A 16,416-nucleotide genomic window follows, 5' to 3' on the forward strand; every position below is an offset into this window, starting at 1 on the left:
TGACCCAACATAACAACTACAGCACGCAGGCACCGGGCGACCAAACAGTACTGCACAATAAATATCAGCCCTTTAAGGATAAGGGACGATATTCATGAGCTCAAATTGCATTGAATCTGTGGCTCATTCATGACCACAAAGTTAAAACAGCAGATACCCTCTCCCCAAGACACTTCTGCTGTAAAAGACAAAGAGTATTTCAGCAAAACCAGGCTGAGCAGGCACTCTCCGTGAAGGCAGGGCTTTTTAACTTTTTACATCGAAGTCTCTAACATTTTCATTCCAAGTCCGCAACAATATGTGAAAAGACGAGGAAATGCACCGCGTGGGCCCGCACGAACAGAGCAAGTCCTAGACCGATTTTGTATTTCTGAGAAAATAAAGATGGATAGCCCCGCAGTCAAAGCGCTAGGAACGAGAGGAATTTTGCATTGATGAAAAGAGCAGCGCAGCTCGCGTCTGTTGTCACATGACGCTGGAAAAGGCACAAATTAGCCCAAAGCAGGAGAGAGTGTCTTGCTTTGGTGCCTTCTTCTTATCTACTTCATGTGCAATGCAAACGTGAATATGTCACAGGGAAGGATTTGGCCTCACTTGTCTCTCATGTCAGTGGCAGGATACAGCAGCATAAGACACAACATCAGAGGGAAAAAATACCTCTGATTGGTTATTCTCCCACACCCTTAACTCTTAGTGAAATATTCTTATCGCACCCATTTTGTATCTAAGAAGTAATTTGTATGATGCCAACAAAAAGAAAAATACTGTGAATCTCATTATTTGAACAATTTTGGGCAGAACATTGATTTGTTTGAAAAAAATGCAAATATATATACATAAATATTGATTGTCATTATCGGTTGTCAGTCCAAATTTCCATTATCATGCATCCCTACGCCGCACAGGCACTGGGTGACCCACTCTCCTCCCCTCTCATGGATGCATTCCCTGCATCAGATCTGTTCATCCCCACTACCCCGCATGAGAGCGCATGATTTCAGGCTCATCCCCGCGCTTCGACTCCCGCTGCTGCCATGCGCGCAGTGATACAGGTGCGCTTAAACCTGCTCATGTAGGCGCACGGACACGCTGGGTTAAACATTCAAACCTTGCTTATTCAACTCAGAAACACCCCGAGCTGCTGCCGCTAACCCGCTGTAAAAAGCTTTCGGCGCGAAACGTAACAACTTTGTATTGAACAGACAGACGAGCCACGCGCACTTTTCTTTATTCACAAATACCCAAACTAGAGTTTCGGGCGGAGTCTATTTTTCCACACGGTGGCGCTCACGCTCTCATGTGCTCGTCAGCGCGAGTCGGTGTTGACCTACGGGACACTAGCCGAGTGTGACAATGTGGAGAAAACAGGCCGTAGCTCATTATTTTACAGCACTAAGTTTCCCTTTGGGCTCAGTCCCACAGCTACAGCTAAATCTAACCAACAGCCGGTGATTAACAAAACACTGATGAGACGTAATCCTTCATTTACTAGACAATTACAAAAAATAAAACTTTCACATGTTGGTCTATATTTGTATTTTACCTCCCATATATTAAGTGCATGCACAAATTGGAAATAAATTAGGTCAAAATGTAGAGTAATAAAAAAACTAGGCTATATTGTCTATTTACAAAAATACAGAAGCCTCTATATAACTATTTTCTGCCTTTAAAAATACAGATAAGAATAATGTTAAAGTACTGGATCGATAAGGAGTAAGAAAGCACCGGGCAACCCAACTGAATCTGCAGACAATCCATATGTTTGGCTTGTGCCAGAAATCCACTTGTTTCTTTGGGATAAATTACTTATTGATAAAGATACAGTACAGCTCTTCAGCCTGTTCTGTGGTAAGAATAAACCATTAGGAAACTATCACATATGGAAAGTGCGTGAATGGAGGGAGAATGTCGGACACTCAAAATAGTTTACTCGCGCTGCAGTGGCATCGGTCCAAATATGAGCACGGACCGCAGCCTCGGGCCAATGAAAGCGTTATCACAGTCAATTGGGCTCTGGATCCAGAAATATCTCATTAGGCTAATGGTAGCAGTACGCTTTAAGTGCCTCTCGATGTGGAGCAGGACGCTGTCAGATCTGCCCTTCAAGGTCAAACCCGGAGCAATGGGACAATACTGCAATGAATGATAACCGCTTGTGAATCTCTGGATCACAAAAAAAACAATGGATTATTTTGTTTTGGTCTTTTAATTCTAGGAGTCATATCGAATCAAACCTTTTTTCGTAATGCTGGATGTCCTTCCTGTCATAACCAGGCTCATGAAGTGGGCAATCGAGGTTAGGTAGGTATTATGCTCATGGAAAAAAACAGCACATGCTCAGGCTGGGCTCAAAATAGCAACTTTTCGGATTTCAGACGAACTCTCATAACATTGGACTTCAGCCATGCCCTGACATCCTACCACCACTGGTGAAATTCCCTGCAGTTCGTTTGTTGAAATAGATTATAGACTAGAATCACCCAACAACAAGACCTGCAGTGTTGGCAAAGGTTCTAACCCAGTCTCTGCTTCTTCCAACACATCTACTTTAACACTTTAACGTTTGCATCTGCCACAACCTGGTGAGAAAAGCCAGTGTAGTCCAGAGTGAAAGCCGGATTTTGTCAAAGATATAAGGCTAGTGCTTGGTGTGAAAACAATTCCCTTGGTTCATGTAGTAACAGATTAGACTGACACACATTTCACTGCACTGACACTGTACATCTGTGTGGACTGACAGTTCATTCAGTCTGATCCAGTCTCTCGAACTCCCTCTGACATCAAGGCGAAAAGAGAGAGGCATGTCAAGCACTGTGGCTATGAAACCTCCAAGACTAGACTAACCCTGGAAATTCCAGTTTGATTTATTTCCTTCATTCCGTCTCATCCAATCAGACTTTGCTGGACCCCAATGGGCAAATTCTTAGTGTTACAGACAAGCAATTTCCTGACCAAGAACAAATCAAAAACAAACCATCTCTCCATAGCACTGTTCTCTCTGCCATTTTACCTTCAGAGTTCATAGTTCATGCATATCACGTGTGCATCGTGCCGAAAAGCCTCGCCTTGTTAAACCTCTCCGTCAAACATTAACCTTGAGAGGACTGCAGTGAGTCAACCGGGGCAGTAAAGACACAGGAAGCGTTTAATTCGGGCGCTGACTGACACTGGCTGCTTTATCAGGCCGCGGGATAAGGCCTTCTTAGTCTGAAGTGAGAGAGAGAGAGAGAGAGAGAGAGAGAGAGAGAGAGATCGGCAGAAACAGAATAGGGCATCCATCGCCGACGTTTTTTCAAAGACGGGAAAAGCAGCGGGCAGGACGACAGGCTAATGGCTACAGTGGGAAATAAACACTGGTCACCGCAGCTGTGCGAGTGCATTACAGGAGCTGGCACACGGACAGGACGTTAGACCAATTAAGTGTTACGCCAAGAGAACAATAGACTAGCAACAAGCTACAGGAACAAAAATTGAAAATCAGCAAGTTAGCAATTTGTTTCTTGACGCTGCTCTTTTCAAAGCACTACTCATTATACATCTGCTCAAGCACTTACTGAATGTGCTAAATGCATCTCCAAGAAAATTACAGAAAGAGTGGCCTGATTACGTAACAATGGCGACACTGGAACACCCTAAAGACATTCAAGGGATTCTTTCATCAAAATGGTAAAAGACTGAGCTGAACTGAACTGCCCAATTGTTTCAGAAGTCAAATTGTCTGCATTTAAAGATTGCACAGTTCAGACTGAGGTCACTGGAGCGGGCGAGGGCTACTCTCTCATTGGTCACTGGATGATTGAAGGGCCAGGGTTTCGCAGGGGCGTTAGCATTGCTCAGTGTTGCTCTTGGGGATGACCATAAAGTGGGCCTCAGCCAAAGGTTTGATGATCATAGGCTCGCTCGGGTTGTTTTGGTACAGAACTGCTGGTAGCGGATTCTACGCCAATACCGCAGATTCTTTTAGGGATCGCCGAGAATTTCAACCGATTCACTGACCTTCGGTAAGTTCGTGAACTGCTAGTTTTTGAGTCTGACTGTTTCTGCATCTTGACTCCTGCAGTATTGAACTTCAATTCTGAATTATTAATGACTGATATCAAAGTGGGTTGGAGAAACAGCTATGAGAAGAACCACAACCCTTGTCGACTGTAGAAACAGGTCAAGACAAGCAACATACTTTGATTTCTAATTGATATAGAAATATGGTACACAATGAACCATATGCCAGACGACGAAGCTGAAAGAAAAATTGTTACTTGAGGAAGTTTGAACTTGTCTTATTCCAACAAGTGTGCAGACATCTCTTTGCAATTCCAATGTACAATAAAGAAAAGTGGGAAGAAATTTTTGTTGTATGATTGTAAATTCCAGCCATATTTTCTCCCAGACTTGCTCCACGTCATCTCCAAAGTCATGAGCAGCACAAAGACCCCATTTAATCCAAAGAGAATTAACAACAGTGCAAACGCAGTCAGTCGCTCCCCGGAGTCGAAACCAAAATCCGGTCACGCAACCCTTTCACATCCCGACGACACGCAGACAAAAGTGTGGCACAGTGGCCTCCGCGCTGTGGTCAAGAGGAAGAGGAAACGCGACTGAACAGTAATCCTACATTTACAACGCAAACAAGCTTTTCCCTGAGCCAACAGCAGGTTTACAGTCGGCAGCGCGAGCCAAAGAGCCCCATGATGCTGTCCTGAACCGGCCAAGAGCATTCCTCACATACCATTATACACCAGCAACAGCCACGGCGCGGAGACGCAAAACAAGAGCTTAGGGAAATCCGGGGGGTTCACTGCGGCTGGGATACGGACAACTGTAGTTTGACCTTTACAGCTTTCAGTGGAGGCTAAGGCTGAGATTTAACACATTAGAGATGCAAACAGGAAACAACATGACAGTGCTAACAAGACATACTTTACAATGCACTAAAAACAAACTACTTTTTTCTTGTGTCTTTCCACCATCTGTAAATCTTGTTGTGGTATTTGGTTGCAGGTGGGACTGGTGAACTTCACAAAGGAGATGGAATAAACAACGTTATGTGTAAGAAAGCAGCAATGTAACACTCTTACCGAGCTGTTTGAATGGTAGAAGCACCTCCATCAGTGCTTTAACTTTTAGCAGGAAAAAAATGGTATGGAAAACACATGTATGCAAACAAACTACCCATGAGTCTGTGCGATAAACATTAGGGCCGTTGCTACAGCAGTTGGCAAAGTAAATATTCCATATTTTGAATATAGTCAAAAGTTCGACAAATGGAGCCAATAGAACAAGAAAAACTCAAAGGTTGTTTCTTAAATCTGGGTTTCTACAGGTGGCAGCAAGTCACATTTAATGCTTTTTAATGGCTAAATGCTATATTTTTAACGCCACAAATACAACAAAACTTGGCATATTTCCTTTCGTAAACATTCAATCAAACAGAAGAATGAGGAGAAATGTAGATATTGAAAACCAGATTGGACCCAAAGGGAATCTTTTGAGCAAGAGCTGAGTTTGTTCGTTTTTTCACCAAAGCATGCAGTAAAATTGTTGAGCGATGTCCATGAAAGGGTTCTGTCTCATTAGGAAAAAGTACATTTAGATTTAATGACAGCTTGAAATTCAACTTGAATCCTATTTAATAGTGTTGGATAGGGCTGTCCCGATAATTACTATGTCGACTTATCGTTCAATAAATAACAGATAAATGATATATTTATTGTTTTTACATTCATTAGCATTTCCCTCCCAAATTGAATTACATTATATTTCATGTTTATTGCAGCTTGTGTGGTGTCTTAGGATACAATGATGCACTTGTAGAACAAAGGTTTACTGCCATTTTTATGCCTGAGAGTTGTATTCAGTATCGTTAAACGTCAATAATATCGTTTATCGCGATACTTTCCTGCCTCGATATATCGAACTTCAACTTTGTTATCGTGACAGGCCTAGTGCCGGGACGATACACTTTTGTCACAATCCAATACCTATCACGATACTCGGGGGCCGATCTCATATGTATTGCGATACAGCAAGTAATCACGTTACACTATGTTTACCTTAAAATGTGTAAAAAGTCATGTGTCCAAAGTTTAATAAACAAAAATTGAGGTGTTGAGATTGAAAGTGCAATAACAACATGTAACAAAGTGCTGTGTAACCGTTACTGGAAAACAAAGGTGATAAAAAGGCCTCCAAATGTTTGTCCCAGCCCTACTATTTCAATGCTTTAATTACTTTTAAGGCCTTAATTTTGGTGAATTTAATTAAATGACTTAATGCTTTTTAAAGCCCCACAGAAACCCTTTACATTCACTCCTACTTTATTATTGCTTTGCCATCCGCAGTCAACAGATGGGTCTTTAGGTGTTGCACTGTGGACTTAAGGATGCATTAAAAGTATTGACATTTTATTGCAGATGCTTGTGATCATAGAAATACAGAGACACGGTCATTCATTCAGCAGATTAACTGTTCACATCACAATACCAGTCCAAATACTTGTCCTCTCTCCTGTATTCTTGGTCTATTTCTGTGGCGTATTTCTATAAAAGCTCCGTGGAATTGGCAAAGCTGTTGATTTTGTCACCTCTCTGAAGACGCGGGTGCGAAACTATTACTTACAGGCTTCTCACCTCCGTCTAAGGGTAATTTCACTGTTTGCACATCTGGCTATTCGGAGCTTCACACACAATCGCTGCCCTCCTGACATCGAGCTCAATCCGCTGGTTACAATTGCGGTTTTCCTCTGTTCAAATACAGTCTTCGTGTCAGGGCGGTGATGGGGCGAATCGTTGGGACCTGGGGTTCGTGGTGGGAGCGTGTTTTCTGAAATCAAGACAGTTTTCTCATTGATCTAAAAAGGCTGGTGCTGGGTTGCGGTGTCAAAAAGCTAGCGTTGAGGTTTAAATTTGACTTTAGCTGAAGCTTGAGCGAGCAACAACCTCCGCCACATTTCACACTTTACTGCGATAAGGCTGCCTCACAGGAGAGTGGCAAACACAGACACGGTTGACTGCGTTCTGGCCGCTGCATGACATGATGGAGCTACTGGGGTTCTCCAAAAAAATAACGTTCATCCCAGATAGTTTGAGCAAGTATCAATACTGGAGTGGTCACCATGAACTTTATTAGAAGTACAAATATATATTTTGTGTTGAAATGTGTTTTAAAGCAGCACTAAGTAACTTGTTTACCTTAAATCCTTTCTGTAGTCCCTCTGGGGGTAATACAAGTGTTAATGGGATGATTGGAGGGTCTTTCTTCTCCCTCTGCTGTCTCTGACCAGAAAACCACAATGGCAACTTCGCCGCCTACGGGTAGGAGGTGCCAATACACACTAATGGAATCGCAAAGCTACCTGCGGGCTAGCGCCACTTGAACAGTATTTACAGCCAAGTTTGAGTTAAAAAAATATCTCCATTGTGTAATCGGATGTACAATATCCCTCACTCCCTTAGTCTTTTCTGTCAGCGTAGTATTTACTCTCACGGACAATTAATAAGTAAAAAAACGCAACATGCTACGACACCTGCAGTGGCGCTTATGGCCTCTAGGGATGAGTTACTTAGTACTGCTTTAAGATTGTACACACATCATGGACAATAAGTTTTGTGTATACCATATTTTCCGGACTATAAGTTGCACTTTTTTCATAGTTTAGCAGTTGGTACGTCTTATGCGATTTTTTTTTTCTGCTTTTTTTCTTAAAATGAAATATATAATTTCACATGCCGCTAGAGGGCACTGCAGGCTAATTGAGCAGCAGAAAGAAAGTTTGGAGTGAGCGAGAATTGGAGGTTACTCTTAGAGAAGAAAACAAAACAAACTGGACTAAAAGCTAGATGGCCACAACTAGTGGAACAAGTTCACAAATGAGAGCTTGAAAAACTTGCTGCCGGGAGAGGCTTGTCAACGGTGCAGTTACGCCTCTGTGCCCAGGTCGCTGCCAAGACGATTGTTCAGAGGTGACACAGATGATGAAGATTTCAACGGATTTAGTGATTTGGAGTGAGATCGAGAGTTTGGTCTGTTCTTTATGCCATAGTTATCAAACAAACCACATATCTAGCCCATTGTTTATGCTTCATGTAGCTAACCATCAATGTTAGCATACCGTACGCCTATTCAGCCTGTTTTTTTTTTCCTCAACAGGTAAGTTTTGGCTAGTGTGTCTTATACTCCGGAGCGATATAGTCCAGAAAATATGGTACTTGGCTTTTCAAGAGAATTCACAAGTTTGCTTTTGTCTTTTTGATTTGTAACAGCCTTTATGTTGTTTCACTGTAAAGGACACATTACTGTATGTTAACAAGTGGATTTTTTGTTGGTATGGAAAGCATAACGTACTTTTTAGATGGACACTTGTGCCAATATAGTTTAGTCCTGACTCCCTACATTGCAGTTATGGAAAATCCTTTATTCTGAGACTAACTACAAAATCACAAAAACACACCATTTCTTTACTAAAAACAAACAAGCTCCAAATCTGAGCACTACGTTTTGAACTGCACACATTCCCCCCCCACGCGCGCAGCGTCTCGGCTAGGCTGAATCACACACAGGTCTGGGATGTTACCGGGAGCTAGATCTCCTCATCACTCTCATCTCGCTGCATTTGTTTTGCACAATATGGCCGCACGCAGAGACAGCCGGGGGAGACATCTTTCAACATCAGCGGTTTCTGTCCAAACATCGTGAGCCTGATGTCCTGAAGCCGCGGCGGAGGCAGAGACAAATGATGGATCAATAAAGTACGTGTAGGGCTCGGAACGCAGGCGACGCGCTGACTAGACCTAATAGACTTTAAATGGCCACGGCAGGCGCAGTTAAGAGAGCGGAGCAAGACGTGGTTCGGTCACAGGGCTGGGCAATGAGCTTTTTATATCATATGTCAATGATTTAACGAAAACACCCATCATAAACTAAACAAGACAAATTCAACAGTGTGCAATATTGTGTCTTGAATATGGCGATCATTTTGTTTGAGGCTTACAAAAATGTGCAAATTCCAGTCAGACTGAAGATTTTGAAATATATTTGTGGCTTGCTGTGATATATGGACATACCGAGCTGAAAAGGTACGCTCTTCACAAGTAACTTTCTAAACCGGTCACAAAAAACAGGTCAGTCATCCGGAAGATTGTCAAAAGCTGTCAATGTTTGACGACCCTTTATGTCTCGCGTACTCCTCATTTATAGCACACCCTCAATCTCAAACTAAACTCTTGATTATTAAGTATTTCAGCAACAGTTTGTTTCACTCTGTGCCCCTGGTTGGGAAGCACTAATCTAGATTGTGTTATTTAGAATTGAAGGTGTTTGACTTTATATCCAAGAGGCTTCTTCTGTTCTGAGCAGATGGCTACACCAGAGGATGCACGTAGGATCCCTTGAAAAAAAAAAAGAATAAAATAGTACTGTCTAAACGTACACTTACACAACAGATTCTAAGGGAATGGCCCAATTCTGCCATGGTGGGTGTCTGGATTTGTAAATAGATTCATGTTTTAAGGAGCACTCTATCCTGCTCTAAAACAACACAAAACCCTCCAAAAAGCCCTATCATTAGGCCTCGTAGCTCTCATTTGCAGCGCAGCACCCTGATGACCTCAGTGTCGGTGTCGGAGCAGCAAGCTGCCCCACACTCCCACAGACAGCGAATGCTCAGTGTGAACGGGAGAGATTTGGAGGGGGAATTAACAGCCCCTCGGTCAGATCGGCGAGGAGGCACTAAGGAGCTGGTGCCGGTCCAAGCGGGACAGTGGAGCACAGGCTGGAGTTAGTAAACATGGCTTTCCTCCGGGCGCTCACTGCTGCAAAAATAGAAAGCCTTTTAAAGCCACTGCTACCTACTCAGTGAATATTTGATGCGCGATGAAGTGACTGAGAGGCCGGCCTCGGTGTGTGCAATAAGGTCTGTGGTGCACACTGGAGTCACATGGCAGAAATATGTAAATGTATATGTTATATTCCCTTAAAGACATAAAGAGTATGACGCAAAGTCTTCAGCTCCAGCTGGCTGACATTCACATATTTTTAGCATAAAATGTGCAACAGTTTAGTTTTAGTCCCAAATTTTCCTAATTTAGTTCCATTTTAAGGGGCTAGAAGCAAGTTGGTAATTTTATACTCACTACTGCCACCTCAGGTCGTATGTGTAACTGCAGGTTCTATGTTAAGACATTGCTGGAACATGCAGGGGGAGGAAAATACATAATTTAACATTTTTAAACTCTGTATTGTCCCTTTAATCCTCGTTTTGGTTCTGATTGCATTGTGTTGTTTCATACAAACTGCTTGAGATTTGTATTCAAATTTAATTGAGAAATTGTTTTGTTACTGAGGAAATTGATATTGTTACATCAAATCTTTCATTTAGTTGAATGAAACGGTGCCTTCATTTGAATTGAGCATTTAGAAGATTCAAGGACTAAAAGACAAGTAAACCTAGACTATAGCAGGACAAAACCATGACCAAACACTCAGAAAACCAAGGCAGAACTAGCACTGACTTAACTGCAAAGACACGGTGCATTGAGTTCGACTTTCCATCAGACGTATCGCCAGAAAATGCTTCCATCCTGTTACTTACACCCAGAGAGATATGCACCGATCTGTCACTATATCTTTCAAACAGATTATTGTTCCTACATTTGTCACTTCTGCGTCTGTGTGTGGTTCACCCCCGAGGGCAGAATCACTGAGACGAGAGCCCGTATTACGAGCAGCGCATATATGTCCTGTCCAGTTGCGTGCAGTGTTCTTCTCTGCGGCGTGCACTGGGAGGGCAAACAAAAATAACCGCGGCCCGGGGGTGGATGTATGCGCGGATCTGCTGTGGAATGACGGAGACACCCTTTTCTGCCTGGCTCCAGCCGCACGACTGATGTTTGTGCACAGCTCGGTCCTCGCTGCGGCGCCGTCGGGTTCATGAGCCTTCACTTAAAGAGGGGATTGTTGGCTGCTCTATGGAAAGCGCTGGTCGATACTTATGGCAGCAACGCATGCAAAAAAACAAGTGATTTGCAATAAACTGAATTCTGCATGACCAAAAGAAAAGTCTAACTTCCTGGTCCAAACAGAGGCTGGATCGGAAACTTTGATGCATCAATAAATGCAAAGAGCAGTGGTGGAAATATATAGGTCCCAATTGTAATAACAAATATAGAAGAAGAAGAAGAAGATCTTTATTTATATAGCGCCTTTCACAGACATGGTCACAAAGCGCTTTACATGAGACAATTGTACATTCACTCCATACTCGGTGGTGGAAAGCTACGTTTGTAGCTTCAGTTTCCCCTGGGGGAGACTGTCAGAGGCGCTTTCGCGACTACACACGTCTGCGCCAACAGACCCTCTGACCACCACCATACATTCACTCACACACATCATTCATCCTGGCCTATTGTGCATGTTTTTAGTGGTAGGGGAAACCGGAGTACCCGGAGGAAACCTACGCAGACACGGGGAGAACATGTAAACTCCACACAGAAAGGCCCCGTTCCAGGTGGGAATCGAACCCGGACCTTCTAGCTGTGAAGCGAGAGCACTAACCGCTGCGCTACCGTGCCGTGTATAGTCAGATTGGAGCACAGGGCAATATTCATAGTGCATGAATGGTGGGGACGGCTTCAGGAAAAGCAGCCAGTGTGTGATGTCTGCTAAAAATAAATAAGCATTTCCTTTTCGACAAATGACTTAAGGTCTGATCGCAGTTTGAATATTAAGGTAAGAAATGGTAACTCTGTAAACAACTATCATTATATTTCAGGATTTTCCCTAGTTATCCAGAGTGTATTTGATTTCTAGAGACTATTTTTTTTATCCATGCAGTTCTTATTTGAAGAGTTTAGTCATGCTAGGCTAGTACTAGGCTAGCGCATGTCTATGGTAGCTAATAGCCTGCATTAAAAACAATCTGACCCAAGCACAGTGCACTTGAGGCAAATCACTTATAACACCAGACGCCTGATATAAATGTCTGTGTTGACTGAATAATTTTTGAAAAATAACTATTTTGCATTTAAAATAACTTATATTTGAGCAGCATCAGGCGGAGTGATCTGCTAGGTAACCGGATCTACAGTAGTTTGTTTACCTGCATCCAGCATTACTACACGTGGAATTCACAAAGGAGCTTTCTACAAATCAGATATGGCAACGTTTGGAGGACTACCCCTTGATTTTGAAGAGGTTTTTTAATGCAGGCTACGAGCTACAATAGACACGCACTAGCCTAGCACTAGCCCAGCACCACTAAACTCTTCAAATATAAAGACTGCATGAATTAAATATATATATACATATCTCCAGAAACCAACAACACTCTGGATAACTAGGAAATGACGCCCTATGTCAAAAATCCTGAAATATCCCTTTAATGTATCGCTTGTTGAACAAATCAGTCTCGGTCGTGTTCCCAGAAATAAGGCAGGCCAGTGTCTGAGAGCCACTGTACACCTACTGCGCGTCACCTTCACCTGCTCCTGGTGTCGAGTTCAGAGCTGCTGCTGACACAGAGGACACCTGCCCCAAGGAGCAGGGGTTTCCCCACAACCAGAGGAGGCACAGCAGAGTCGCACGCACACACACTGGGACCAACATGTTGCTATGATGGGGCATAATAAGTACGAGCAAACGGCAGCCTGTCATCAGAGCCTCCTTAAAAATCGACTCTGGACAAATGAGGTCGTGAAATCTACATGGTTTTGTGCTAAAAAGGAATACAGGCTTTATAATCAAAAACAACCACAAAAAAGGCCTTGGTGATCAAATGCCAGGACATCTTAAGCAGCCGCTACAGTATATGATTAAATTTGCCCAAATAGAGATAGACAAACTGAAAAATATCTATATTGCCTGATTGTGATGTGATTGTCCATGCTTCATAAGTGCTAGGTTTTGTTTCTTTTTACTGGAAATAAATAATTCTTCTGCAACTGTTTTAGGCTGTAAATTAAAAATACACAGAGCTGCACGTTTCCCCAACTCTACACCGACTGCACAAACAATGACTCGAACCTGTCACGATTTAAGCCCTTCAGTTTGATGGAGCTAATCAACGTGTATCACGGCTGACGGGGCCTGTATACGGCGGCCACAGCCTGTCTCTGTCTAAAGGCACAGAGAGGAGTGGCCCGGGAGCTCACGGGCCTGACAAACGGCATTCCTTCCTGCACTGGGGTTTGCCGTAAACTTTGTCTTACAGTCCGTACCCTTACGCAGCAGGAGGGAAGGTGCGCAAAGAGCCAACGCATTTTCATTGTGTCTCAAATGATGCGGATAAGATTAGCGATAAGGCTCAAGTGGTTCATCTCTTAATACCTTGGAGGAAACTATACAGTAGGCTGTGAATCTGGAGGTGCACAAAGAATAAAAGAAGACAGAGAAATAGCAAAGAAATATAGAGGAAAATAACTGTGTAGCTAGTTTGTACTTCTTTGCTTCAGAAACCAAACATCGACACTGACAGGGTTGCACATCTATCCTTTCGGTGCCATAATGTACAGTCCGACTTATTGCTGTAAAACTACACATTAGGGAGGTAAGTAAAAAGGATATCTTGTTTATGTAAAGCTTGTTTCCCACTTAAATATCAAGGATAACTCATATGGACTTTGAGCTACTAAATCTCTGCGAAAGTGAAGTGAGGAGAAAACAAACGCGCATCATTGTAATGTCATCTTGTAAGTGTCCAATTTTTGTGGCTATGAAGTCTGAACATGCCGTGAAGATAAAATATCAAGCTGTATTAATGCAGCTCTGTGAGGCAACTGCGGCTGGGATGTGGTGATTTGATAAAGCGAAATGAGTGTTAACTTGTGCTCATGCTTCCAGGGCATTACAAGGTGAGAATTCACATTCACCAGTGCTGCAGGTTTCACGCCCTTGTGTGGAGAGGAAACTGTAAACACATGTGGAAAAATTTGACTCCAACAACAACAGAAGGCCGTATTTCTACTGCTATACTTGAGCCTGGTTTATCAATTTAAGATCTGAGTTACTTTCCAAGTTTAGAAATTGAGAAACAACTTTTATAAAAGGTTATTAATCATAACACACTATATCACAAGACGATATAATGTGATGTTAAATGAAGCTGCAAGGATGAATTCCATTTCCTGTACAGATTTATTTAAAGGTATAGCGGAGGATGTTCTATTTCCGGGTGGATCATCAAGACGATTGGTCCTCCTAAGTGTCAATCATTCTGGTGATATGCCTACGTAAGGCCGTCGTGCGTCGACTTTCAAGCCTATGTGAGTTACGCTGTCGTTTGAAAATGGCAGAGGGTCGCAAGAGAAAAAGTGTATGAGAAGAAGAGAAAGGCTTCAGAAGAGAAAAACAAGACCAGAGTGTTTTTGGGAGATTCTTCCTCCTCGGAGGCAGGTAGAGCGTTGTGCATTTTTTTTTAAAAAGTGGAGAGGCGGTTCTTTCCCAAAATTCGGAAAAATCCTCCTGTATACCTTTAAGGTTTTGTGACCAAACTACGTTTCCAACTACCGGTAATCAATGACAATCAACTGTCTGTCAGAGATTTCATCCTTTTGTTATTTTATTTTTTTCATCCTTTTGTTAAAACAAGCAAATGCACTTTTCTGGCCTCAAATTCAAAAAGTTATTGGTTGTGAGCCAAAGCTATGAAGATGTTTAAATGTTTGCTTTAATGAAAATCTCTTACAACTTCAAATCTACAAAGTCAGCAGCCCACACAACTCAAAATCGAGCGCGCATCGTTTTGCCGCCACAAACTAAACCACCTATTGAGACTTTTGGTCGCTGTCGCTCTGCTGATAAGCTCGCTCTGTGACAGACGGCAGACAGGAAGCTCTGTACAGGCACAGACACATCAGCTCAGACCCAATGAGAGGGAAAAAAAAAAAAAAACCTTACTACAATGGCCACCCCTATTTACTACACAGACAACACACTGACTTCCTCCCATCAGCTTGCTGGATGAAGAGGACAGACTGCACGCTGGGAACAATGCCCTTAAAAGGAATAAACTTATAAAAAGCAAGATTTTAAACAATTAAAATGTCCACTTAATTACATTTTTAATCATTCTATGCAACATTCTTATAATCACATAAGGCAATACAGTACAGAAAACTAGTCTGGGTAAACAAAGCATGAAGCTATGCACTTATATTGATTCAAATCGGTGTTATATCATATGGAGTGATCATCTGGAGAACAATGTAGCCTTATCTTCCACTTTTCTTGTGTTAAAGCTTGCCATTGAAAAGTGCAGGATCATAACAGTGAGATAAGTGGAAAAGAGCAAATAACTGGATGTCCCAAAGCCATTAACTTCAGTCTGAGATGGGCCAATAAACCCAGGGGTCTGTATCAAACAGGTTGACAGTGGCGAACATTTCAAAAGGGCTTTGACTCCAGCAGTAGCAGTGACATGGCAGCTAGCACCACCATAACCACGACCAGTGCGTAGTTTCCATAATATACAGTCTTTGGGCAATCAGCAACATCTACAAGACATTAAGATTTTTAAACATATTTTCCTCTTTTGAAAATTACGTGCAGGAATGTTAATTGCTTCACTACTACCATTCAAGAAGTGCGATGCGCCGAAGCCAATGCGTCTTCACAGCGGACCCTGTCAACAACGCCATGTACTATGTGGGATTAGTTTCAATAAACACAGTATTACACTGCGAATTTATCTATGTTGCTGAGTGCCCGTGCAAAAAGGAAAGCCAATGTGCGACTTATGTGTTTTTAAGTAATGGTAAGGGCGCAAATAGTCGTCGAGAAGTCGGGTCATGGGGGCGCTGCAGCTGCTTTAGCGCTAAAGCTAATGCTAAGAGGCTAACACAGAACAATCAGGCAGAGCCACTCTAAGCGACTAACCAGAAATCCTCACAAATGCGGCCCCCTTATTTCCACTACATACATCATCTACACGTATAATGCTGTGTTTTACCTGTAGTTCGGCTCGCTCCACCTCCCATTGTGCCCTCTCTACTTCGAAGCGGGCCCATTCGTGCTGCAGGAAGTGCAAGATCCCCGGGATACTGTACTGCGCCCTGGCCGCCTCCCCTGCGTCGCCATCGGGCAGCGGTCCTTTCCCAGCGCCGGCTAAAACCGAGTTGTTATTGTTGTTAAAGAACACGCCGGGGCCCGCCTGTTCGTCCATGGCCGGGCTCGGGGTTACGCTCTCTCCGTTATATCTCTGATTTTTATAGCTAAATACCAAAGGAAGGGCAAAAACCTGATCGACGGGGCTCCGTCTCTCGCTCGAGGAGTGAACTCTCTTCTGACAGCGGCTGTCAGAGTGACGTCAGCGCGTGCGCCACGCCCACAGCGTGCGCGAGGGAGCGCTCGATTCATTTGACCAAGTCTATGATCCACACAGAAATAATCTACAGATAATGAAGCCTTAATCAACCATCATGACTC

At 43.0% G+C, this 16,416-nt stretch overlaps 1 protein-coding gene across 2 annotated transcripts in view; it reads right to left on the bottom strand.

Annotated features, from left to right (window-relative positions):
• LOC306965369 (striatin-like) overlaps positions 1-16,284 on the bottom strand; it is a 51,116-nt gene extending 34,832 nt beyond the window's left edge. For both annotated transcript variants that reach the window (XM_079559745.1, XM_079559744.1), the window contains exon 1: positions 15,941-16,284. In XM_079559745.1, the coding sequence (XP_079415871.1) occupies positions 15,941-16,153 (213 nt within the window). In that variant the 5' untranslated portion in view covers positions 16,154-16,284. The remainder of the gene's footprint in view (positions 1-15,940) is intronic.
• Between the last annotated feature and the right edge of the window lie 132 nt (positions 16,285-16,416).

The sequence above is a fragment of the Gobius niger genome, assembly GCF_951799975.1.
Source record: "Gobius niger genome assembly, chromosome: 7".
Taxonomy (NCBI): domain Eukaryota; kingdom Metazoa; phylum Chordata; class Actinopteri; order Gobiiformes; family Gobiidae; genus Gobius; species Gobius niger.